The following is a 27,338-nucleotide window of genomic DNA, read 5'->3' on the forward strand; positions in this document are numbered from 1 at the left end:
TGGCAAATGTTAAGCTGTAGTGTCCTGCATTCTGTCCTCCCTACTCCTTTTGAATAAAGGAGTTAACATTCATTTTCCATTCTAACGGAACCTTCTCCAAATCTGCAGAATTTTGGAAAATTAAAACTAATACTATAATTATCTCACTAGCCACTGCTTAAGATCCTAGGAGGAAGTCCAGGACTCAAGGATTTAGCTGCTTGTCGCCCAATTTGTTTAGTCCTGGTGATAGTTTTTTAGAGTTCTTTCCTCCTTTTATTTTATTTGTAGCTAGTTTGATCATGCTCAGTATATCCTTTACATTGAGGACAGATGAATAATACTTCAAGTTGCCTGCCATCTCCTTATTTTCCATAACTGACTCCCCAGACACTCTTTCTCTAGAACCAACATTCACTTACTTAAAAAGGAGAAGAGTTAACTATCTATAGGAAAAATTGGGATCTGTTTTTATATTTCTACGTTAGCTTTTCCTAGCTTGGCTGGAATGCGCTGCCTCGGAGGGTAGTTGAAGAGGGAAACCCCAACCTTTTCAAGTGTTCATCCAAATATATTTTAAATGTCGTAACATTCAAGGCTGTAGGCCAAGTGCTGGAAAGTAGGTGTAATGTAGATGGGTTATTAGATTTTTGACTGCTGCAAAAGAAATCAGTGCTGCTTGTAGCTTTGTGAAAGAATTCCTTCTGTCCCCTTATTCACTGAAGAAAGGAAAGTTCTGTACCTTCATCATATTGTAATTCAGTTTTCTATTATTTTGTGAGTCAATATTGGCCATTTCTGAAGATTTAGATTTTGAGTTTTTGCAGGGTTGAACGAAGTAATTTTGAGAATAGCTTTTTAATACTTTTGATGTAAAATTCTGTTAGAAATAAGATTATGCATGTGGAGCTATCGTAAGATCTCAAAGTTGAATATTTTTCAGGACTTCAGTTATTATCAACTGTAAACCATGACATTAGTAGGAGGTGGGCCAAAGTTGCTACAAGCATGAAACAAAACCAAGACAGACTGGAAAAAAAAATCCCGACCAAAAAGCCACAAACTGTTGCCTATTTAATTTTATGAATGGCTATGACGTAGATTAATGTAAAATCTCAGATTCACTTTGTTCCATTGTATATTTTTTCACTTGTAACTTCTACGTTTCAAATTGACCACATCTGTGAATACAAGTGGCCTGTGTTAAGACATTCATTCATACAATTTGTAGTTACTGAGCTGCAGAACATTGCATGTAGTGAACAGATGGTTAAGAGTATGTTCAGGAGGGTAATTGGTGCTTGAGGCTGTGAAAGGAAGCAATTATTGTGCATACGTCAAAATTCCAACAAAGTTCCTTTAAATACGTGAAAATTGGGCACAGTTATTTTATGTTCTGCAAATATGGCCAAGTATTTATGTGGAATTTTGGTTTGTGTTTTATCGTGAACTGAAAGTTAAATGCTTTAAGCAGTGATAGAGTGAAAGACTATTATGTATTACTACATAAAATGACAAACCATTTTATGACCTTGTTCTTTTAATATTTTGAATAAAATTAAACTTAAAATGGTTTTAATAATTTTAATTTATAAAGAAACTTTTATCACTGATATAGTACATAACTTTGATTGTAATCTTTACTCATTAAATCACTTCACTTCATCTTACTTAAAATATTTAATTTTGTGATACATACATATCGCATTTAAGCAATAAAAATGCAGGTTATATATTTTGCTTTTAGACTGAAAATTAATGACTGATTTGGAGTGGTGCGAGCAATAAGTAAAACCAACTTAATTTTCCACTACATAGTTAATCTTCACATTTGAATCAAACGTTTCACAATATTCCTTTCCCTCTTTGTTTCGTATTTTTATATCCATTCTAAGTATTTTCCCTTTTTGTCATAATACTTTTCTCAAATTCTGTAGATCAATATACTGTGTTGATGGCTGCCTGTGCTAGTAATGAACCAGAAGAAAAAGTGGTCAAGTGTGTAGAGTTGCTGTTGTCCAGAAATGCAAATCCAAATACTTTCAGCAGGTAAAAATGTTTACTATAAATCCATAAGCTGCCTTGAGAAAGGGGATCACGGAAGTATTCAATCTTGCTCATAAGGCTCCTATTCTGCTTTAATCACAACTGTACACTGTTGACAAAGGTCTAGAAGTAAATCTCCCAATGATTCCAGCAGAGAGATTTGAGATGATGGAAACTGAAAAAATAATTGTGTACAATCAATAATTCTACCCATTTGCAAAATGTTTCATAACTAAAATCTTAAGGTGGCTTGGTAATTGTAGCAACTAAACATTCGAATTTCATTTCCACTTCAAGATCTGGTACTAGATACCAATCTTAATGTTTACCAACATTTCACTTTGACAGTGAATTTCAGAACGTTTTCTGGGAGCCTTCCCAGTCTAGAAAGTTGACCAGGGAAAATACCATTCAGAGCTTCCATTGGAGTAACTAGGTAGGCATTCATAGATTTCTGGTCAAAGCTGCAGTGCAAATGCAGGTTAATCCTGTTTGATGAGGAGTAAGAACAAGATAGAAATAGTCTATAATGTGTAAGAGTTTTTAAAACAATTATTTGAAATCAATGATACTATGAAAGTCCTACAAATTTATTTGTTGTTAGGAATGAGTATTGAGGCTGTTATACTGTGGAATCATTACCCTTTGTGTTGTGACACCAAAACTTCTTGTTGTATAATCTTGTTCATACATATCTGCACAGCACAGAGTCTACCCATCATGATTCTGTATGTTCATTCTTGATTTGGCACCTGCAATTCTGCTGTTAAGTAAATATTTATCATGCTTCTTTTAAAGGAGTCAATGGACTGAGCCTACTGTTGACTTGTATTTTATGGGAGTTAAGTTCTTTCAGTTTCTAATTTTAAAGTTTGCTCATTTTGCACCTGCTTAAATATTCTCTGAACTTTCAGAAACCAGCTTCGTTAAAGACCTACATGCCTCCCTTTTTACAATACCAATTTAGCTTTCTAACATGATTACAGGCGATTAGGTTTCTTGAGAAGCAATAGCTAGCTTTCAAATTTGTTTTAGATATAGTGTTCGTATATCTTTTCTTTCATTCTCATTTTGGAGCATTTGCACTATGGACTTCCATTGGTCCATTGTAATGGGCAAAATATTGTAGTGGGTTGCCAGTGGCTTCTGCAGGGTGACTAACCAGGAAACTCTACTCTACCACCTAGCATCCAGTGACTTCATAAACCTGGCTGTGTTATGAATGAACATTCCATGACAAGCAAATCCTGGCATGGAATTCAAATCCAGAGCTCCTGCTTCAAAGATTAGGATGCTACTTCTACACCTCATGATCTTTTCAAAATTTTACACGAACAAAAACATTCTTTTATATTTGCAAAGCTCACGGAGGACCTCTGGTGGTAGAAATATTTAGTACACCATAGAATTTGATAGACTTTAATCTTTTTTATTCAATTTTGACATCACTAGCTAGCCAGCACTTCTTGCCTATTTCAAGTGCCCTTGAGAAGGCGGTCTACTGCCTCCTTGAGCTGCTGCAGTCCCTGTGCTGTAGGTTGATCCACAATGCCATCAGAGAGAGAATTCCAGGATTTTGACCCAGCGAGTGTGAAGGAATGGCAATATATTTCCGATTTGGGATGGTGAGTAACTTGGAGGGAAACTTGCTGGTGGTGGTCTTCCCATGTACCTGCTGCCATTGTCCTTCTGAATGGAAGTGGTTGTAGATTTGGAAGGTGCTGTCTGACAATCTTTGGTGAATTTCTGCAATGCATCATGTAGGTAGTACACACTACTGCTACTGAGCGTCAATGGTGGAGAGAGTGAATGCTTGTAGATGTGATGCTAATCAAGCAGGCTGATTTGTCCTGAATGTGGCTTTGATGTCAAAGGCTGTCAATCCTACGTCACTTGAACTCTTCAAAACTGTTTTCTCCTCTATTCAGTGTTCCACATGAACAAAAGTTTGTGCAGCATTTGATTCGATACATTCAGGAACATTGGAACCAGTCATGTGCTGTAGTCCCATTATCACTAGTTGATCTGTTAATCAAACCTTTAGAGAACTATTTGAGTGCCATCTTTGGATAAAAACAAAATACTATTGGAAGTCTGAAATAGTAATGAAGTACTGGAGAAATTCAGCAGATCTATCCGCATCTGAGGCAAGAGGTACAGAATTAGCATTTTTGAGTCTGACATGATGCCCTTTGTTTCTCCACAGATGCTGTCAGACATGCTGAGTTTCTATCGCACTTTGTCTTTGCTATATATAACTCACTTCAGGGCAAATTGATTTTGTTTTAGTTCATGAGTAATAGTTGCTTGTGTAGTGTAATAGGGAATGGTTGTTCATGTAAGGTAATTGAATTCAGTTATTTAGTGGATTCAAAATGGCTCCTAAGCACTTGGCTACCTTGGAAGCTCCTCATATTCCATGACTATCCCTAGCCATCTGTAGGCATTCATTCTTTTCTTCCCTCACTGAATTCTTTCTTTTGGTGTTTCTATTCCTTTGATTCTAATACTGGGTGCATTTTATTTAAAACATCAAAGTCAACTGTTTAGATACCCTGCATATAATAGTTTGAACCTTATTCTCCAATCTTCCCTTGTGAGCTCTGGTAAAGACACGAATGTGGAGTTTCTCTCAGATGTGGCTTCAAAATTCTGTCTGTTTTTTGGACATATAGGACCATACTTCTGCACTGGACTTTATATTAGAATAAAGTGAGGTCTGCAGATGCTGGAGATCAGAGCTGAAAATGTGTTGCTGGAAAAGCGCAGCAGGTCAGGCAGCATCCAAGGAACAGGAAATTCGACGTTTCGGGCATAAGCCTGAAGAAGGGCTTATGCCCGAAACGTCGAATTTCCTGTTCCTTGGATGCTGCCTGACCTGCTGCGCTTTTCCAGCAACACATTTTCAGCTATATTAGAATAAACTCAGCTTTGTAATAATATGATTTTCTTTGAACTGTTGAAAAGATCTGGAAAAATCTAAATCTTCTTTCAATTTTAGTTTCCAATTCCTGGACTTCTCTCAACACCAGTAAAACATTTTACCTCCCAGATTGTCACTATTTACACCTTATCAACTTCTGTCTCTGATTTGCTGCTCTTTTGTAGTATTCTGAGTGACTTTGGCCAACCTTTCCCTGCTGTCACTGAGCGGCTTCAATTTCCTGCTGAACCTGTGAATGGCCATTGATTGTGCTGGGATTTTATACTCTGTTCATTACCAGAAAATCACACCTGGACTCGAGCAAAGTTCTGCTTTCGGATTTTGTGGTGCCCTTCAACATCACTGTCATCTTACTATCTTTTTAACTGACTCTGTACATTTCCCATGTCTTACTTCCTACAAAAATACTTCCATCATTGTGTTCTCCAGTACTCTAGTTTTACATTTTCTAATAAACCTGCTCAGAGATTTATGACACACTTCTGAAATACTGGGACTTGAATATTGGATTCCTGCCTCAGAGGAAGGGACATTATCACTGCATCACAAGAGACTTGCCCTGTCTTTACATAGCTCCTGGATTTGACTTGCTTCATGTCTCCCAACTCAGACAACTGCCCATCGATACTTCATGCTTACTCTGATCTCTGAAGCAGACTGGAAAGGAGATGGCGAACAGAAGGTTAAGCTTCTAATGTCAGATCCAACTATATTACATAGAGCACTAGGAGGTTCTCCTGTTTTCTAATTTTAATACCCAGATCTTTTTGTTTAAAGGGAAACTGCTTTAAGTGAGGCAGGTGGTTATGTTTTAAAATGGCTGCAGAGGTCTTCATACCTACAAGAGAAACCAGTTTTCTGAAGTGGATTGACAGTAGAAATGTCTGGATAATTTCCATGGATAATTTCATACCTGCCATTGTTTGAACTAACTGACAAAACGCCTAAAGACAATGGTCAACAACTCTTCGTCTGTACAGACTACCAAAGACAAAGAGAATCCCTTATATATAAAGGATGCTGAAGACTCCACGCTAACTTTGAGCTTGTTTGTTTGCTGCAGAAATACATTAACATGAAGAAAGTCCACAGAATGGATCACCAGCATCTCTTCACAGTTTCTTTATAATAATTTTAAAAAAACCTTTGTGTCATAGCACACACTCCTAGGAAAAGAACAGGTTAAAATTTAAAAGAAGCTGAGTCCTGAAGAACAACCAGCTTAGCTGTTGTAGCATCATCACATCTTCAAGACCAATATAGAAACATGTATTTTATTGCATTGATTTTGACTTAAAATTATACCTTTCTTATCCTATAGCTTGTTTTGTTTGCTTGCATGCTAGTGTTTCTTTATGTTGTCGTATTTGGGACAGGTCATAACTTTTTAATAATGTTTTAATATTTTTAATTAAGCAAATTTACAATAAAAATATCTCCTTAATATTGATTACCTGAAGAGATTTGGTAAGCTCATTTCTTCAAAACATTACAAATGATTTAAGTCATATTGAATTGTAAAAAAAAACACATCATCTAAACATTTCAAACCATTATAGCCAACCTCAGGAGTGCAAGTCCTCCAAGAACCTATCCGTTGTCCTCTTCTAGCTCTCATCTTTATTTTGTCTTTCAGAGCATTATCCAAGAGGAATGCTAGTTTTCCAGAATGCACTAACAACATCCCATTCTACCTTATCACTAATTCTTTTGATTCCTGCACTGTTGCTAAACTAGTTTCAAGTTGCATGGAATGTTAAACATCACTGATTGTTTAAAGGAACTTCTGTGGTCTGCATTAAATGGGACTGAATTCTGTAGCAGTCCATTTGATGGCATGGCTATCATTAGAGTCAACTTGGCTTTCTACTGATCGAAAAGGGGAAAGATTAGTTTCAAGGTATAGCTCCATGAGTATGGTTTACAGTGTTAAGTAGAGATAATGTGTTATTGGTACCAGGACAAATTATTATAACCTTGAGGTATGATGTTTCAACTGTCCTTCATTAATTAACACATTTACTGAATCAAATACCACCAACAGTTAGAATCACTGTTTAGATTCTAAGACTGTTTAAGCGCAACTACTGTAAATATAATTTATTTATAACAAAAATACAGCAATCTCAAAATTTGCATTTTTAAAAATTGCTCCCTTGTTTATCTCTTCTTCCTGGGTATGTTTCAATGTGTATATGTGACCTTTTGGCAAGCTTGAGCCAGATTTCATAGCATATGCATTTCCAATAAAGTTGATCTTCTTAATCTGTACTTTGGAGTTCAGCTAACTCTGTACTTTGACTCAGTGCTCATTCCTTTAATGGGCAAACCATCAAGAGTATGGCTAGCCATTACATTTCTCTTAATGAAATGTTATCCCAGTTTTATCTTTTTCAGCTGTATTTTATTTGAACAGAAACAACTCACATTATTACCGAATAATCTGACGGTACCATCCATCCAAAATGTCAACATTACGGAATTTGATGGTTTCTTTTGTTCAGAATTTGTGAACTGATAGTCCACAGGTATAAATAATTTAAATCAATTGCAGAAACGTAAAGATGAGTAGGTTGGCGAGATTGGGAACCTATGAAGCACTACCTTTAGGAAAGCAAATATCAATTCGAAAGTATTTCTTCTAATTTATTTAGATAGTTTGTTTATCTGCTGTGTTTTGATTGCAAGCTCAACTGTTTATTTTCCCTTTCAGGAATCAGATGACCCCATTAATGTATGCAGCTAGAGAAGGCCATACTCAGACTATTATACTGCTGGTGGCTCATGGAGCAGAAATAAATATTCAGGATGAAAATGGCTACACAGTATGCAACTTTGGTCAAGTGTCGTTGTCAGTTTTAATATTTGAAAAACATCTTTGTTTAAAAGTACATTTTAACAAAAGCAATTTTTGTTATATCTTAATAAAGACATTTTGCTTCAGGGAAAAATATGTGAATAAGATAACAGGTGATATTACCAGAGTATAAAACATTACAGCCTCTAAATTAATTTTCCAAACTGAGTCATTCTAAGTGGTCTGTAATAAATTTTTCTACTCCATAAAACTTAGGCACTGACATGGGCATCTTGTCGAGGCCACCAAAGTACAGTGCTGAAGCTAATCGAGTTAGGAGCTGATAAAACATTGAAGACCAAAAATGGAGAGACGGCAGCTGATATTGCTGAGAAAAATCACCATTCGCAGGTAAAAAAAAACAAAATTGTAGCCTAAAAATACGGAATTGGGGCTGTAGGTTTTAACTGTTTCTCTGTACACATTGGGTCATTAAGATTGTGCTGTCTGAGTTTACTGGAGATGTAATAGTAATGTTTGGCTTTCCTATATATTAGATAAGCAAGTCCCAGAAGAGCAACAATCAGTTCCTAAATCTTTGGATGTCTCCTGCAAAACATCAGAATCAAACCAAGTCCATAAACCCAAGTAATTGAGAACTGATCCATCAGTGTAGAAACTGAATTTGAACCACTAATGGCAGAATTTTTATGTTCAACATTAATAATTGAAATCCTAGTCAGAAGCTTAGCTGGTACAGCTGTATAATTCAGCATGTGAATTCAACAGACTAAGCAGTACAAAAATGCTTAAACATAACTAATGCACTTCCTTGTGTAACATATTTATTTCATTATCATCCATGTTTAGTATTAGATATGTAATCTGTTATTGCCATAGGTTTTGTTTTACCAAAAGTTTATTAGAAATTTAAAAAGAAACTTAATTTGAAATTAAGTTGTGCAGAAATATGTATGTGGACCATTAGTGACAAACAATTTGTAATTAAGATCATTGTTTAATTCAATATAATAAAACTTAAAACATTCTTTTATTTTCCTTCCAGTTAGCGTCATTACTCACTGTGACTTCAAATTCGCCCTTATTGGGAAAACTCCAGAATGTAACGAAAGAGGAGGCAATTTTCAAATACGTCACAAAACATTGTAATGCAGGGAAGAACAGCAGAATATGGTAACAGGCAATGTTTCTTGTGGAATAAAACAAATCATGAGAATTTTTCAAGTTATGTAGTTTCCAACCACATTTGTTTTAACAGATTTAACTATACTGAATAAATGTCAGTCTAAATAAATAAGAAATTACTGCACAGAAACGCTTCCAAATGGTTGCTGAATATAAAGGGAAATAATTTTTAATCTGTTTTAATCTCTATTAAATAATGAACGGTAAAATAGCTCTAGGTAAGTACATTTTTAGATTTTGAGTTAGTTCACCGACTTATAGACTTATAACTAAAATATTAGAAGTCTGGACAACCAAATACAATGTGTTTCAAATCTTACAACTTTTTGGACATACTTAGGATTCAGTGTTATTTAGGAAAATAAATGTAGATATATAATAGGAATTATGATTTAATTTTTGCTTAAAACATTGATGTTTTAACCATAATTTTCCCATTGATTAAATATTGTAATATACAATCTTCATAGTTCAATTTCAAATTTTGGTGATGTACAACTGTTTCTGTCTGGACTTGAACTTGAACATCTTCAAGGCTTATTTGAGGTATGTTTTGTTCAATTTTTTTGATAGCTCAAAGTAATTCACTTGGCATTGGTATTTTATATCGCCACCAAACTATCTATCAAAATATCCCATATTTTGAATAACTGATATACATTTCATATACTGGGAGAAAGTGAGAACTGCAGATGCTGGTGATCAAAGTTGAGAGTGTTGTGCTGGAAAAGCACAGCTGGTCAGGCAGCATCTGAGGAGCAGGAGAATTGATGTTTCAATCATAAGCTCTTCATCAGGATCCTGATGAAGAGCTTATGCTCAAGACTTTGATTCTCCTGCTCCTCAAATGCTGCCTGACCTATATTTCATATACTCTCAAGTGCACGTGTTATGTTTTCAAAATGTAAGACAATAAATATTTTTTGTTATGGAGCTATAATTTGCAAAGCTTGAAATCTTTGACCAATTATGGAATAGAACTCCCAAATGTGGCCTATATAGAAGTTGATTGTAAAAAGTTTGCAGAAGTTTTATAAGCTGGAAGCAAAAGTGTTAGTTAGAATGTAGCAGAACATATAACTTAATTATACTTCATCATGGAAATGTTAATGAGGAGAGTTTTTACAAACTATGTAATTGATATTTTGTGATATCGTTGCAAGTTAATGTCCCTCCATTAGAGTTGAACTCCATGTTATTAAAAACATTTGTAAAATATGCTATTTAAAATATCTTCTTTTATTACCTTCTGAAGGAGAATGAGATATCTTTCAGAGGACTTCTGACAATGGGAAAAGAAGACCTTGAAAAGGTTTGTTAACCATTTTTTTTAAGAATCATTTTATAGTTAAAGAATTATTCTAGTCTATGTGCCTTTATACTACATGACTAAGGAATATGTTCATAGAATCCCAACAGTGCATATGAAGATCACTTGGTCGATTGAGTCTGTACTGACCCTCTGAAGAGCGACCCACTCTCCTACCCTAACCCTGCATTAACCATGGTTAATCTACCTAGCCTACACAACTCTGGACACAAAGTTTACACTAGCAATTTAGCATGGCCAATCCATCTAAGCTGCATATCTTCGGACTGTGGGAGGACATTGGAACACCCAGCAGAAACCCATGCAGACATTGGAGCAACATGCAAACTTGACATAGACAGTCATCCAAGGCTGGCATTGAACCTGTGATCATGGCATCGTGAGGCAGAAATGCTAACCACTGCTGCCTTATATAGTTGTAATAAATATTTTCCTATTCATAATTGAGTCCTGTATTTTTTAAAATCTTTTCAATGATGTGTTTTAATATTTGTTAATTTGCTTGTAGAGGAGAAAAGACTGAGAGAGCATAGACTTAAAGTGATGTATAAATGAAGCAAGAGCGGTTTTTCACGTAGCTCATGGTTAGGATATGTAATGTACTGCCTGGAAGTATGGATAGAGGCAGATTCATTCAAGGTATTCAAGAGGGTATTTGATGATTATTTGGATAGAAATAGTGTGCAAGGGTATGAGGAAAAGGATTGGCATTGGGAATAGATCAGATGCAGGCATGATGGACCAAATGGCCTCCTGTGTCGAAACAATTCTGTGACTCTGTGAACACGCTGACACAGGAAAAGCAGCTAGGAGAAGTGGGATACTACTTAATTAACGTTTGAACAGTTAGACTGCCTGCCACTATAGGCATTATTTATAATGCCGTCATAGTAAGAAATTAAAATTATGACACTAGTCAGTTTCTTGACATTATTTCTAAGCCTTGAACCACATTTGTAATGGTCTTTAACCAGAATTCCACATTTTTTTTTGTCTTAACTGGAAAGCAAAAGTATCATCATGTGCCTTTCCATTCTTTAGGTGATGTATCACTTATTTTCTTTGTGATACCATTCAATTAGGATGTCACTTATAATGTGGACCAACTGTAATCAATGTGAAAAACATGAATGCTATCAGCTTTACTGTTATATATGTGTACAAGAAAGCTAAATGTAACTTTTGGGTGAAAATTTGTGAAAATTCTGTAAATCAAAATGGGTTCTAACTTTCCTTTTGTTCATTCGCGGGATGCATGTGTTGTTGGTTGCACCAGCATTTATTGCCCAACCCTAGTTGCCCTTGAAAAGGTAGTGCTGAGCTGCATTGTTATTGTTGATAGACCCACAATGCCATTCGGAAGTCCACGATTTTAACCCAGCAACACTGAAGGCTTGGCGATATTTTACCAAGTCAGAACGGTGAGTGACTTTGAGGGGTACTTGAAAATGATGGTGTTTGGACATATCTGCTGTCCTTGTCCTTCCAGGTGGTAATGGTCATGGGTTGGGAAGGTGCTATCTAAGGAGTCGTGGTGAATTTCTTTTAGATGATACAGACTGCTGCTACTGAGTGATGCTGGTGGAGGTTGGAAAAGTTTGTGGATAAGGTGCCTATCAAGTTGGCAGATTTCTTTAAAATGGATGGTATCAAGTTTTTTTTAGCTGCATTCACCCAGGTAGGTGGGGATACTCCATCACATTCCTGACTTGTGCCTTGTACTTGATGGACAGGCTTCAGAGAGTCAGGAGGTGTAATTCCACGCAAGAATTTGAGCCTCTGACCTGCTGTTATAGCCATTGTTTTTGCGTGTCCAGTCCAACTGGAAAGTAGAGTTAACACATTTTGGGTCCAGTGACAAACCTTCTGCTGAGATTTTCCAGCTGTTTCTGATTTCCAGTATCCACAGTTGTTTGCCTTTTTGTCCTAGAACTGAGATGACTGGCCTCCAACAAAGTTTTTTTCTCCCCTGATTCCCACTGATTCCAATTTTCCTCGGGCACCTTGATGCCACAGTCTGTCAAATGTGGCCTTTATGTCAAAGACAGTCACATTCACCTCATCTCTGAATTCACCTCTTCTGTCCATGTTTGAGCCAAGGTTATAATCAGGTCATGAGATGGATGGTCCAAACTGAGCAATTAGGTGAAAGTGAGGACTGCAGATGCTGGAGATTAGTCAAGAGTGAGGTGCTGGAAAAGCACAACAGATCAGGCATACTGAGTGATTGCCACGTAATTGCTGCTTGATAGCACTATTTTTCCTTGCGTGTATAAGACAGCTTAAACAGCTGCAGCTTTTACGATTCAAGCTTCCCTGAAATTACGTGAATACCAATGATGCTGCTCTGACCACCTCTCATAACTGTACTCATAATTAATTCAGAAAACAGTGTGGATGAACAGATCTGTACATCTGTATTCTCTACATAACTTGTATATTCCAGTCAACAATTGACCAGGGGTAATTCAGGAGGTATTCACAGTTCCTGATGTGGGAAACTTTTGCCAGAATGTAATGATAGCCTTTGCCCAGTTTTTCATGTAAAGAAGAAGCAAATATCCTGTAAATGTCTTTCTTGCAACCCATTCATCAAAGGTTGGGTGAAAGTAAGGTATCAGCTTAGCAATCTTCCATGTTATACATCATGGTTTGGGCCATGATCATCAACTGAATTAACATAGCTGATGTGATTCAGAGCTCCACTCCGGCACGGCAGCCTCCACTGTATATGCTGCAGCTGAAGGCTTTGGGCTAACAAGGTGCAGAATTCACTGACCTAATTTTCTCTGGGACATTTTTCTCAGCCAGCTACGCTTTTCATTTCAGTTCACCTCTTGCAATGTGTTTCCAAATAGTCAGCCTGCAGATGTCATAACTCTCAGCAACAATCTCGCAATTACCAGTGTCAGTGTCCACTATCTTCATATCTCACTTGTAGTAGAGTTATGAATGCTGTGGAGGTTATGGCTCAGAGGCAAGCTCACTGTACAGAAGGTCTTTAGGCACTTGATGGAGTGGACAGATAGGTGGCAGACGAGATGCAATGCAGAGAAGTGTAAGGTGATGGAAAAACATTGAAAGGCCATATCAAATAGGGGATATAATTCTAAAGGGTCTGCAGGAGCAGAAAAATCTGAGAGTAAATATGCATTGATTACTGCTATTGGTAATTGACTCCTTGCAGACCTTTTTTTTGATGGATCTGTCAAATGTCCTCCCCTGTTAGATAAGTCTGGTCAACATGCAACTAGACATTTCAGGCAGAATCTTGATTGTTTCAGTCCCACCTTTAGAGAATACGTGATGTACTCTAATCACTTCCTGGCTGCAATCTGAACTGACCTGAGAATAAATTAGGCATTCTCAGGTAGTTTTCTCTTTCTCTTCCAGGTCAAGCTGTTGAAACATGTATGTTCGAATAAAGGTGTTAGACTGTGCACTGAATACAAACTGAGAATGTATAATGCTTTTAATCATTTCGATTGATAGATGTTTTATCCAATCTATATGATTGTCTGGGCAAGTAGTTTAATTTCTGTTTTGTGAAACCAGCCAAGCACTTGTATAAAACAAAACATTGACAAAGATATCAATTAATATTTAATTAAATACCTTATAATTCAAAATACCCAGGTTTCCATTTGGTACTTAGCTCATTCTTCAACGTTTTCTGAAATTTTACATGAGTTTGCACGGCTATTTGTTTGCCCTGACCATGTTTTAAGTTTGACAATATCTTTCTAAATTGTGTTGGGGGATTCTCTAGTCTGAGGTACAGACAGATGTTTCTGTGGCCAGCAGCAAAAAATCAGAATGGTGTGTTGCTTTCCTGGTGTCAGGATCAAGGATGTCTCAGAGAGGGTGCAGAATGTTCTCAAGGGGGAGAGGGGCCAGCAAGAGGTCATTGTCCACTTTGGAAACAACGACATAGGAAGGGAAAAGATTGAGATTCTGAAGGGAGATTACAGAGAGTTAGGCAGGAATTTAAAAAGGAGGTCCTTGAGAGTAGTAATATCTGGATTATTCCTGGTGCTACAAGCTAGTGAGGGCAGGAATAGGAGGATAGAGCAGATGAATGCATGGCTGAGGAGCTGGTATATGGGAGAAGGATTCACATTTTTGGATCATTGGAATCTCTTTTGGGGCAGAAGTGACCTGTGCAAGAAGGACGGATTGCACCTAAATTGAAGGGGACTAATATACTAGCAGGAAGATTTGCTAGAGCTGCTCAGGAGGATTTAAATTAGTAAGGTGGGTGACCCATGGAGATAGTGAGGAAAGAGATCAATCTGAGACTGGTACAGTTGAGAATAGAAGCGAGTCAAACAGTCAGGACAGGCAGGAGCAAGGTAGGACTAATTAAATTAAACTGCATTTATTTCAATGCAAGGGGCCTAACAAGGAAGGCAGATGAACTCAGGGCATGGTTAGGAACATGGGACTGGGATATCATAGCAATTACAGAGACATGGCTCAGGGATGGGCAGGACTAGCAGCTTAATGTTCCAGGATACAAATGCTACAGGAAGGATAGAAAGGGAGGCAAGAGAGGAGGGCGAGTGGCAATTTTGATAAGGGATAGCATTACAGCTGTATTGAGGGAGGATATTCCTGGAAATACATCCAGGGAAGTTACTTGGGTGGAACTGAGAAATAAGAAAGGGATGATCACCTTATTGGGATTGTATCAGACCCCCAAATAGTCAGAGGGAAATTGAGAATCAAACTTGTAAGGAGATCTCAGCTATCTGTAAGATTAATAGGTTGGTTATGGTAGGGGATTTTAACCTTCCAAACATAGACTGGGACTGCCACAGTTTTAAGAGTTTAGATGGAAAGGAATGTGTTAAGTGTGTCCAAGAAAAAAATCTGATTCAGTATGTGGATGTACCTACTAGAAAAGGTGCAAAACTTGATCTACTCTTGGGGAAATAAGGCAGGGCAGGTGATTGAGGTGTCAGAGGGGGAACACTTTAGGGCCAGTGACTATAATTCTATTAGATTTAAAATAGTGATGAAAAAGGATAGACCAGATATAAAAGTTGAAGTTCTAAATTGGAGAAAGGCCAATTTTGACGGTATTAGGCAAGAACCTTCAAAAGCTGATTGGGCCAGATGTTTGCGAGTAAAGGTACAGCTGGAATATGGGAAGCTTTCAGAAATGAGATAAAAAGAATCCAGAGGAAGTATATTCCTGTTAGGTTGAAAGCAAAGGCTGGTAGGTATAGGGAATGTTGGATGATGAAAGAAGTTGAGGGCTTGGTTAAGAAAAAGAAAGAAGCATATGTATGGCATAGACAGGATAGACTGAGTGAATCATTAGAGTATAAAGGCAGTAGGAGTATATTTAACAGGGAAATCAGGAGGGCAAAAAGAGGACATGAGATAGCTTTAGCAAATAGAATTAAGGGGAATCCAAAGGGTTTTTACAAATACATTAAGGACAAAAGGGTTACTAGTGAGAGAATAGGGCCCCTCAAAGATCAACAAAGCGGCCTTTGTGTGGAGTCGCAGAAAATGGGGGAGATACCAAACGAGTATTTTGCATCATTATTTACTGTGGAAAAGGATATGGAACATATAGAATGTAGGGAAATAGATGGTGATACCTTGTAAAATGCCCATATTACAGAAGAGGAAGTGCTGGATGTCTTGAAACGCATAAAGGTGGATAAATCCCCAGGACCTGGTCAGCTGTACCCGAGAACTCTGTGGGAAGCTAGAGAAGTGATTGCTGGACCTCTTGCTGAGATATTTGAATCATCGATAGTCACAGGTGAAGTACCGGAAGACTAGAGGTTGGCTAACGTGGTGCCACTATTTAAGAAGGGTGGTAAGGACAAGCCAGGGAACCAGTGAGCCTAACGTCGGTGGTGGGCAAGTTGTTGGAGGGAATCCTGAGGGACAGGATGTACGTGTGTTTGGAAAAGCAAGGACTGATTAGGGATAATCAACATGGCTTTATGCGTGGGAAATCATGTCTCACAAATTTGATTGAGTTTTTTGAAGAAGTAACAAACAGGATTGATGAGGGCAGACCGGTAGATGTGATTTATATGGACTTCAGTAAGGCGTTTAACAAGGTTCCCCATGGGAGACTGATTATCAAGGTTAGTTCTCACGGAATACAAGGAGAACTAGCCATTTGGATACAGAACTGGCTCAAAGGTAGAAGACAGAGGGTGGCGGTGGAGGGTTGTTTTTCTGACTGGTGACCTGTAACCAGTGAAGTGCCACAAGAATCGGTGCTGGGTCCTCTACTTTTTGTCATTTACATAAATGGTTTGGATGTGAGCATAAGAGGTACAGTTAGTAAGTTTGCAGATGACACCAAAATTGTAGGTGTAATGGACAGCGAAGAGGGTTACCTCAGATTACAACAGGATCTGGACCAGATGGGTCAATGAGCTGAGAAGTGGCAAATGGAGTTTAATTCGGATAAATGCGAGGTGCTGCATTTTGGGAAAGCAAAGATTAGCAGTAATTATACACTCAAATGTAAGGTCCTAGGGAATGTTGCCGAACAAAGAGACCTTGAAATGCAGGTTCATAGCTCCTTGAAAGTGGAGTCGCAGGTAGATAGGATAGTGAAGAAGGCATTTGGTATGGTTTCTATTATTGGTCAGAATATTGAATACAGGAGTTGGGAGGTCATGTTGCGGCTGTACAGGACATTGGTTAGGCCATTGTTGGAATATTGTGTGCAATTCTGGTCTCCTTCCTGTTGGAAAGATGTCATGGAACTTGAAAGCATGTTTACAAGGTTGGGGGATTTGAGCTATAGGGAGAGGCTGAACAAGCTGGGGCTGTTTTCCCTGGAATGTCGGAGGCTGAGGGATGAACTTATAGAGGTTTACAAAATTATGAAGGGCATGGATAGGATAAATAGGCAAAGTCTTTTCCCTGGGTTGGGGAGTCCAGAACTAGAGGACAAAGGTTTAGGGTGAGAGGGGAAAGGTATAAAAGGGACCCAAGGGGCAACCTTTTCACACAAAGAGTGGTACTTGTATGGAATGAGCTGCCAGAGGAAGTGATGGAGGCTGGTACAATTGCAACATTTAAAAGCCACTTGGATGGGTATATGAATAGGAAGGGTTTGGAGGGACATGGGCCGGGTGCTGGCAGGTAGAACTAGATTGGGTTGGAATATCTGGTCGGCATGGACAGGTTGGACCAAAGGGTCTGTTTCCATGCTGTACATTTCTATGACTCTATGATTTGCCCTTTATCCAGATTTTGCACTATTAAGAAGGAGCAAGCAATGATAGATTCCCCGTTTTTTTTTTATTTTAGTTGGCAGCTACCAGTATAATCATGTAATTGGTGGCAATAGCACTGATCCTTCCACTGAGTGGAGTGTATTTTTTTTTCTTTCAATTTTATGTTTTCAATTTCTCCAAAGTCACTACAACTGAACACTTGAATGAGAGGACATTCAAAGTAAGTCATTGAAACAGTTTTATTTTACATCCCATGGATGGAAAAGCCATGATCAGATTAATCTATTTTAAATTGTCTTTTAATGTCTCTGACACTCATTCAGGCATTCTGAAAGGATTCTTGTCTGTCTCCTTGCCTTGCTGCCCTAAGAATTTAACCTCTAGAGAGCAATGTTTAAGTTAGTCATAACATGATTAACAAATATTACATTGATACCCACAACCCTGTCCCTGTGACAGTGTTGTCAGGTATCCCAAAAGTTAATTACCTGAAAAAAACTTAATTTTTAAAAAAGGTTGTTAGGTTTTCAATTACAAAAGGGTTTGTTGTTTACAAGGGAATGTTCTCTAGTACATTAAATATGCACTGCAGTTGAATTTGGCGATAGGAAGGGGATTTCATAAGTTTGATGTCTGCCTGTACATCTGTAAGCATTAACTTATCACTCAATAACTTTAAATGTCGAATTAGAATTTAAATAAGCACAAGTAATTTCCTGTCATTATGCACTCTGTTCACCAAACATTTGCTGGAAACTGTATACAGTTCTATATCTGGGTCTGAAAACACTGTCTTGCAATATACTGAGGTCATTTAAACTGTCTGATTGTGGCTAACAGCCTATAAACTTGCCAAAATTTTACAGTTTGATTTGACACATAATTGAATCATTAAGCTCACAAGATTTCTTGATACTGTTTCTAATACCACAAATAATGTTCATTCAACAGTCAAGTGGACAAAATTGTTCTCACTTCAGTGTCCATTCTAAAAATCACTGGAAAAACAAAGCTTTCAGCACACTGAGTGGTATGTTTCATTCTGTGTTTGAATGTTCCTTGTCACATTTCAGCTGCATTTAAAACATTTCAATTTTACCAGTAAGGTTTTCAGAAACATTGACCATAAAAAGCCATTTGTTCAACTGAGCTCATACTTTCCAAAGAGTTATCATATACTGAACCTTATTTAATCTTCAAAAGGAAATTTCTGTAAATCTTCTCCCTGTCAAAATATTTCTGCATCCCCATACATTTAGTACAGCATCCAGACTCGAACTATCTCACCATTCCTTCACTTTTGCTGGGTTAACAACCTGGAACTCAGGTTGTGGGCGGCACGGTGGCACAGTGGTTAGCACTGCTGCCTCACAGCACCTGTAGACCCGGGTTCAATTCCCGACTCAGGTGACTGACTGTGTGGAGTTTGCACGTTCTCCCCGTGTCTGCGTGGGTTTCCTCCGGGTGCTCCGGTTTCCTCCCACAGTCACAAAGATGTGCGGGTCAGGTGAATTGGCCAAGCTAAATTGCCCGTAGTGTTAAGTAAGGGGTAAATGTAGGGGTATGGGTGGGTTGCGCTTCGGCGGGTCGGTGTGGACTTGTTGGGCCGAAGGGCCTGTTTCCACACTGTAAGTCTAATCTAATCTAAACTCCTCTCCCAGTAGCATTGTAGGTGATCTTGTGTTAGGAGGACTGCAGTGTTCAAGAAGGCAACTTCTCCTGGGCAAGGAGTGGGTAATGAACAATTTCTGAGCAAGTGACAATTACATTAGTTGCACACATAAAAAGGCAATTTGCACTTAGACAGCAGCATTGATATATCGAATTTTGAAAAATAGTTTTGTTCTGAAAATGAATCCTGTTTGACTTAAACATTTTTGAGCAAATGAGACTGAAGAATCAGTACTTGGGTCTTTTAGGAGACTAACTTTTCTCTGTTGCCAATTGTCTCCTGAAAGAGCTTTCTTTTGTTATCTCTGTCTCCAACAATAAAATAGTTCCTTCCTTCTCCATATAATTGAGGCCATCTTCAAGTTGTTTCTGATTTTTCACAAATTATTCCCACTTGCCCACCAAACTGATCACAGTTGTGTTGAAATAAAGGGTGCAACATCTGAAGAGAGGAAGCTACTTACAAAGTAAACCAGTATGGTGACTAGTAAGAGACTTTGGGTGGTCAGTGATCAGTAAGAATGGGATCATGGGTGAGGTGAGCTTGAGGAGGGTGGAGTAGGCTAGAAAAGAGAGATGAGGAGAAAACAGACAAGAGTTTGGGCAAAGAAAACAAGGATTAACTTGTACATTAAAAATGAACATCAAGCAACATCTTATTCAGAATGACAATGTGTCCTTGTGCAGGTGAAACAGGAATTAATCTCTCTATAACTTGTTTGAGTAACCATTTCACTTGAATAATCATTTAAACATTCCTTGACCTTTGCAGTTGGCAGAACCCTGCTGTTGAATATTATTCCACTTGGTATTTCAAAGTGGATACTCTCAGTATTGCTGATATCCTGTAATGTGTCAATATACATATATTGGGCCGAATGGTCTTCTCCTGCACTGTGTAACAATTCTATGATTCTATTTTATTCTAGGACCAAACATTCCACTGTCAGGGTAGATAATTCTTTCCCATTTAAATGACCACATAGCATTCTTCAGGTGTGAACTTGTACGGTTAAACCTTGATTTTCACATTGGAGTTGGGGTCAAAGCAAAAGGAAAATCTAGCCCTGAGTTAATTCGAGACATAACAGAGCATTTGACTTCATATTTATCACATTTCTAAGCAACACTGCCACTTACCAGACTTTTAGAAAACTTAGCTATAGTATTTTTAGCTTCAATTGCACTTACTCCTTTCTAAATTTTTGGACCTTTTGTAAACTGGGTTAACTGTCATTGTATTCTGAACCTTTAAACAGTAACTCTTAACAGTTGTCCTGGATCGGAATATTTTCTGTCTTTCTTTCCTGAAAGAGAAAATTTAGCTTCTTGGTGCCAAATGCCTTGTATCTCTGTATCTAATTCTGTATCAAACTATTATATATATTTTCTTCACTGCCATCCTGATTACTTTTCTTAATGTAACTCATGGTGTCTCTGTTGCACTAGGGATTCCATTTATAAGAATGGCAGATGTTCTCAAATTAAATTGGAGAACTTATTGGAGTTTGAAAGAATTTGGATAAGCTCATGATTAAGAGCGGTTTGGAGGGATATGGGCCAAGTGCAGGCAGGTGGGACTCGTTGAGTTTTGAAAACCTGGTGGGCAGGTCTGGTTGGACCAAAGGGTATGTTTCCCTATTGTATGACTCTCCTGACTGCTATAGATTTACCTTAGAAGACAGGATGGAAGAGCAGGAGCTGAAAACAGTTGTCTCAAACTAGAAAACAAACCTATGCTGATGGCAGTAGTTGAGGATGAGAGTAGAGTGATGGGGAAGAGAATTGAAGAAGCTCATAAATAGAGAAGAAAAATTGAGTTGTTCTCTTCCCTCTCCTGGAAGAGTGGATAGCTTTGCAAAGTGAATGAGGAATTTGAGGAATGAAGCTGTGGCCCAACTTGGGATGCAATAGAGAAGAAAGATAGTAAAGGTTTTGTTGCAGACATGAACATCAGTGGTGGTGAAAGTGTTCAAACAAACTGGTGACTACAGAAACATTGCTGCAAATTAAAATTTGGAAGCATGTTTTTTCCAGTGATGGAAGAATTATTTCCTAGTGGACACAGCGTCTTTGGTTGGAAGGGGGTGAAGGGATAAGGCTAGTGAAGCATTTAAAGAAGTGATCAGCAATGGCCTAGTCAATTTTATTTATTCAGCCAGTGTGGACATGCATACACGCCTCCATATTTACCGTCTTTCTCTAGTTACCTTTCAAAAAGTAGTTGCCTTTGAAAAATAGTTGCCTTTGATCACTGAGCTCTTTATCGTGAAAATATTCTCTGTTGTTTAATGAAGAGTCCAACATTTTGATCCTGTTATGATGAAAGAAACTACATATATCCAAATCAAGATGGTGTGTGACTGGAGAATGTGTGGTTCTAATGCGGGGACAAGGTTAGGGATGCTGGACAGTCACCTGTGTGTTATTGTTTGAGATGTAGGTGAAGAAATATTGAGTTGCTTCAGTGCATCTTATAGATAGAACACACTATAGCCATGGTGCAACAGAGCCAGAAATTATGGCACTGTTGAAGGGTTGACCATGATTATGGTTGGGAGAGTCTGTTTGAATGGAGGCCTTTAGGGAGGACGGGAAGGCAATGATATCAGAAAAATTAAGCAGAGCTAATAAGAAGATTCAAATCATCAAGAATCGATCCACCTCCCAGTGCAGATGCTAAGGAGAGTAAAGACGATTAAATACGAGACACTCAGAATCAAGTTTCCTGACCAGTTAATTTTTAAGGGAAACACCCATTTGTTTGTTTACCATGCGAAGTTAAGAATTATAACTGAAAGTTGATATGTGTATAATATTCTTCAATAAAATGAATTGCAAAATTATTTGTCAATTTGTACAATGGCCCTGAGAAAATCTTATGAAATGTGAAAATACATTTAATAGTCAATCATCAAGTCATAGAAATATACAGAATAGAATCAGACCCTTTTGTCCAACTCGTCCATGCCAACTAAATATCCTAAATAAATCTAGTCAGCATTTGGCCCATATCCATCGAAACTCTTCCTCATCATACACTCATCCAGATGCCTTTTAAATGTTGTAATTGTACCAGACTTTTCCACTTCCTTTGGCAGTTGTATATTTGTAGAGAACTGTGAAAAAATGCATAGTCATTCAAAATTTTTCCTGGACTTGGTGCAAATTACAGACATTTTACTTTTAATGCAGATTAAGATCACTGATCCTGATGACCAACGGAAAATTTTGGAAGCAGTTTGTGAAATGCAGCCAGAAGACTTACAAGTTACTCAGTTACCTTCACTGGACAATTTTGATTGCAGGTAATACAAATAATAACTTAAATTAATTTAAAGTAAAAGATAAAACGGGTGTTTTTCTAACTGCATAGTAGCTGTTTTAAACAAAAGAAAAATGCCATGTTGCCAAACTACCATTATATTTTGGAACAGTTCTGCAGTTTAACATCAATTTTAACATCAATCTGTGTGCTACTGTTACTTTAAAAAGATAGCCTGGCACAATAGCAAGTGCTACATTGTTTGAGGTACCATCTTTTAGGACATTCAAATAACTGAAAACATACTTAAAGGATCCTATGGCATATAATTTTTTTAAATGAAATTGAAAAAGCAGGATATTTTGCCGGTAAGCTAATGAACATTTCACTTACTTAAAACAAAAATGAGATAATCTTCTTTTGCTTGTGGGGCAGCTAGTTGCCATGGTTTCTTACATAACGATACATACAGTAACTTCATAAGTAGTTCATTGGTTATGAGTACTTGGAGATGTTCCAAGAAAGTTATTCTATACAAAAGCGAGTTCCTTTTTTTAATTTAAGGGAATAACTAAGGCTATTGTAGGAAGTGGTTCAGACACCTTTGGTTGCCATTATTGAGGTAGATATAGCTGATGATGCAGCTCACAAAATATGGGTGAATCCACCTGGGAAAAGTCAGTAAACCCAGGTAAGTGATTGGAGGGGCAGCAAATAGTTAGGGACATAAGTGCTGGCAGTGAGGAAGTCATCAGGAGAGCATCCACCCAAGGATGGTGGGGGGTAGCTTGGAGGCTGCAAGGAAGGTAAGAGAAGGTGGAGACTCCTGGATTATTGGTGGGTTCAGTGAGACTACAAGGACAAGGGAGAAAAGGAAAGGGCATGGAAAATGAGGGAAGGCATGCTGCAAGGAAAGCAAGGGGGCAGGGAGGCTGCAAGAAAGATGGGGGCAGACACCGGGTAACTGCAAGGAAAATGGGAAACAACAAGGAGGGTGAGAGGAAGCTTAAGGATATCAGGCTTATGTTGAAGGTGGAAGACACCGATCTGCTCTGTCCCAGATGTAGAGACACTACAATGCCTCAAGATTTTTGGATAGCAGACAATTCTGTGTTGATGGTCTTAAATTGATAGAGACCTACATTCTCCCCAAATTCACCCGTTTAATTTTCTCTGGTTCTAAATCTTGCTTTAAAGAAAGAACAATAATATTTCCCTTCTGATTGAGTATAGCTCATAGCAATGTAATCATTCGTTTGGTTAACTCATCTTATACTTGAAAAACAAAGTTGCCACTTCTTTTTTCCTTCAAATAACATTTATAATCAATCAGCCTGATATGAGTAGTGGGGAAAGTGCTAGAGTTCATTAAAAAGAAAAATCATAGCTTAACACTTAGAAAACAGTAATAGGATTGAACACAGTCAACGTGGATTTAAGAAAACAAAATCTACTGGAATTCTTCAAGGATGTGACCAGTGCAATTAATGATGTGAAGCTAGACTATATGGTTTATTTGGACTTTCAGAAGGCCTTCAACAAAGTTCCACATAAGAGACTGGTGTGTAACATTAAAGCATATGGAATGGGAGGTATTCTATTCAGATAGCTAGAAACTGTTTGGCAGACAGGAAACAAAAAATAGGAATCAATTTTTTTGGGGGGAATGGTAAGCAGTGACTGGTGGCGTATCATAGAAATCAATGTCAGAATCCCAGGTATTCATAATATATTAATGAGTTAAGATGTGTAATCCAAATGTAATATTTCCAAATTTGCAGATGACGCAAAGCTGGGTTGGAGGGTAAGCGGTGAGGAGGATGCAGAGGTGCTTCAGTGTGATTTGGACCAATTGAGTGGGTGGGTAAATGTATGGCAGTTGCAGTAAAATGTGGATAAATATGCAGTCTCCCGATGCAGTCTCCTCTACATTGGGGAGACTAGATGCCTCCTAGCAGAGTGTTTTAGGGAACATCTCTGGGACAACCACACTGCCTTGTGGCCCAACATTTCAACTCCCCCTCCCACTCAGCCGAGGACATGGAGGTCCTGGGCCTCCTTCACCGCCACTCCCTCACCACCCGACGCTTGGAAGAAGAACACCTCATCTTCCACCTCGGAACACTTCAACCCCAGGGCATCAATGTGGACTTCACCAGTTTCCTCATTTCCCCTTCCCCCACCTCAGCCCAGTTCAAAACTTCCAGCTCAGCACTGTCCCCATGACTTGTCCTACCTGCCTATCTTCCTTTCCACCTATCCACTCCACCCTTCTCTCTGACCTATCACCTTCATCTCCACCCCCATTCACCCATTGTACTCTTTGCTACTTTCCCCCACCCCCACCCCTCCTCTCATTTATCTCTCCACCCTGCAGGCACTCTGCCTCTATTCCTGATGAAGGGCTTTTGCCCGAAATGTTGATTTTCCTGCTTCTCAGATGCTGCCTGAACTGCTGTGCTTTTCCAGCACCGTTCTAATCTAGAACCTAGGCAAGAAAGCCAACTACTATCTAAATGGCTATAAGTTGAGAAAGGGGAATGTCACCGAGACCTGGGTATCCTTGTGCATGTGTAACTGAAGGTAGATGCTGCAAGAGTAAGGAAGGCAATAACACGTTGACCTTCATAGTGAGAGGATTCGAGTACAGAAACAGGAATGTCTTTCTGTATTAAAACAGGGTTTTGGTGAAACCACACCTGGAATATTGTGTGCAGTTTTGGTCTTGTTATCTGGGGAAGAATGAACTTGCTATAAATTGAAGGTTTTCCAGTCTGTTTCCTAGGATGGCAGGACTGACAGAAGGAGAGGTTGAATTGGTTAGAATTATATTTGCTGGAGTTCAGAAGACTAAGGGAGAATCTCAGAAACCTATAAAATTCTAACGGAACTATACAGGGTAGATATAGGAAAGATGTTCCTGATGGCAAGGGACTCTGGAACCATGGATCACAGTCTAAGAATGTGGGTAAACATTTAGGACTGAGATGAGGAGAGGTTGTTTTTTTCACCCAGAGAGTTGTGAGCCTATGGAATTTGCTACCACAGAAAGTAGTCAAGATCAAACCGTGTGTGGTTTCACGGTGGAGTTGGATATGGCATGAAAGAGATTAAAAGATATGGGAGAAAGTAGGAACAGTAGAATGATCAGATTTGATCATCATCAATGGCAAATAGGATAGCCTACTCCTCCTATTTTGTGTTTCTAATTGCAAAGGCTTACAGATCAGAATTAGCACTGCATTATTTTAAAATCATTATAAAATACAAAAATATTGAATGATTCTAATATTAATGGATGAAAGTAGCACACTGACTTTGAATGCAAGAAAAAAAACTTAAACTTACTTATTGGAGCAAAGTTAAGCAAACTGCAGGGAGTATGTGGAAAATGTGCACAAATTGTTGAAAAGTCACATGAAATTAAGCTAAAGCTGCTCTAACTTTAATAATTTAAAAGTAAAAATTAAAGTGAAGAATTTAATATCACTAAGATATTAATATTTCTAGATACTAAAGGCTAAAACATCCATTTAGATGTACGATTGTTATTTTAACCATGAGAATTATTTTGCAATAAACCTTTTGTTTCCATTTTTCTTATGACCTAAGAATTCATGAAACCATTGAGGTCATTCATCAGTAACAGATTATTGTCATTGTGTTGATGTAGTTTTTAGAAGGTTCACATTATTGATGCTCTTCAAGCAAATATTGTAATTAATTACTCCTTGGAAGACCTTCCCGTAAGCAGACAGGTATTGAAAACCTTAATTCCCTCTGCCTCTCTGCAAATATGCCTAGGTTCACAGAATGTCCCTGAGATTGTCAGAAAGTTTGGATTTAGGTTATGGATGACAGAGGGAATGAGATCAACCATTATCCTGTCTTCCAAAATAAGCCATGCTTTAATTAATTCAATTTGAGTACCTTAACCACCTTAACTCCGGCAACGTTCTTTTGAAATTAGTGTTTTGAATGAAAACATTTTGCTAAGATAATGTTTATCATAATTTGCAATGTAAATTGTGAGCACAAGATGTAGTTTGTTTCATTTTTGTATCAAAAATGTGATTTTGTTTTCCTGAAGGGCTCCAAAAGGAGAGATCTGTTGTTCAGTCATCTAAACTATCAAATATTTATCAGCTATATTCCAGGTTGAAGTTACAAGGAAAGTTTTAAGTAAACTTATTCTGTTGCTTGATAGTTGAAGTTTTTATTTGACTTTTTCAACTGCATTGCCTTTTTAATATTAAACTTGGTGTAAGAATACTGCAGTACATCAAATCCAATTGGCAATTGTCATTTAAGTTGTTCAGTATATGGGAAAAAGTCTTAGCTGTATATTTTCGGAATCTGACTCTGCAGTCTGTTTCTAGGATGTGTTTATATGCGTCTATTAATAAAATTTGGCTTTCCATCTTTCTGGGGTTTTCCGTGGTACACATACACAGTTAAATCATCATTATTTATGAAATGTTAAATTATTGGAGCGGCTGGAATCCTATTCTGATGGGATGTTTCAGAAACCATGGATCTTCAATTGAGTACATTACTTAATCTTTACATCATCAGATCAAAAATTGATCAAATACAGATAAAATCGTAATGTTGCTAATCATATGAAGAAAATTAAAACATCAAAATTTTAAAAACAATGTAATCCACAAGTTTATCATTGCTTCTAATGAATTGCAAAAGTTGCCCTAATGATGAAAATATTTAATAGAAATTGTAATGCTTTTTTCTTTTGTCTGTAAAATAATCAATGGAGTCAGTTGTATGAATAGATGGAAACAACATTGCTAAGTTTTTTTTCCAAATAGTAATGAAGCTATAGCCTGCAAAAGCTGTATCGGTTATGAGTTGAATAAAAT

The 27,338-nt window shown here is 37.8% G+C and overlaps 1 protein-coding gene across 1 annotated transcript in view; it reads left to right on the forward strand.

Annotated features, from left to right (window-relative positions):
• Positions 1-27,338, forward strand: part of asz1 (ankyrin repeat, SAM and basic leucine zipper domain containing 1) — a 77,642-nt gene that overhangs the window by 27,885 nt on the left and 22,419 nt on the right. Inside the window, exons 4-10 of the mRNA XM_060840060.1 lie at positions 1,917-2,028; positions 7,683-7,794; positions 8,043-8,177; positions 8,833-8,960; positions 9,443-9,518; positions 10,228-10,284; positions 22,392-22,504. Coding sequence (XP_060696043.1) covers positions 1,917-2,028; positions 7,683-7,794; positions 8,043-8,177; positions 8,833-8,960; positions 9,443-9,518; positions 10,228-10,284; positions 22,392-22,504 — 733 coding nt within the window. The remainder of the gene's footprint in view (positions 1-1,916; positions 2,029-7,682; positions 7,795-8,042; positions 8,178-8,832; positions 8,961-9,442; positions 9,519-10,227; positions 10,285-22,391; positions 22,505-27,338) is intronic.

The sequence above is a fragment of the Hemiscyllium ocellatum genome, chromosome 19, assembly GCF_020745735.1.
Source record: "Hemiscyllium ocellatum isolate sHemOce1 chromosome 19, sHemOce1.pat.X.cur, whole genome shotgun sequence".
Taxonomy (NCBI): Eukaryota; Metazoa; Chordata; class Chondrichthyes; order Orectolobiformes; family Hemiscylliidae; genus Hemiscyllium; species Hemiscyllium ocellatum.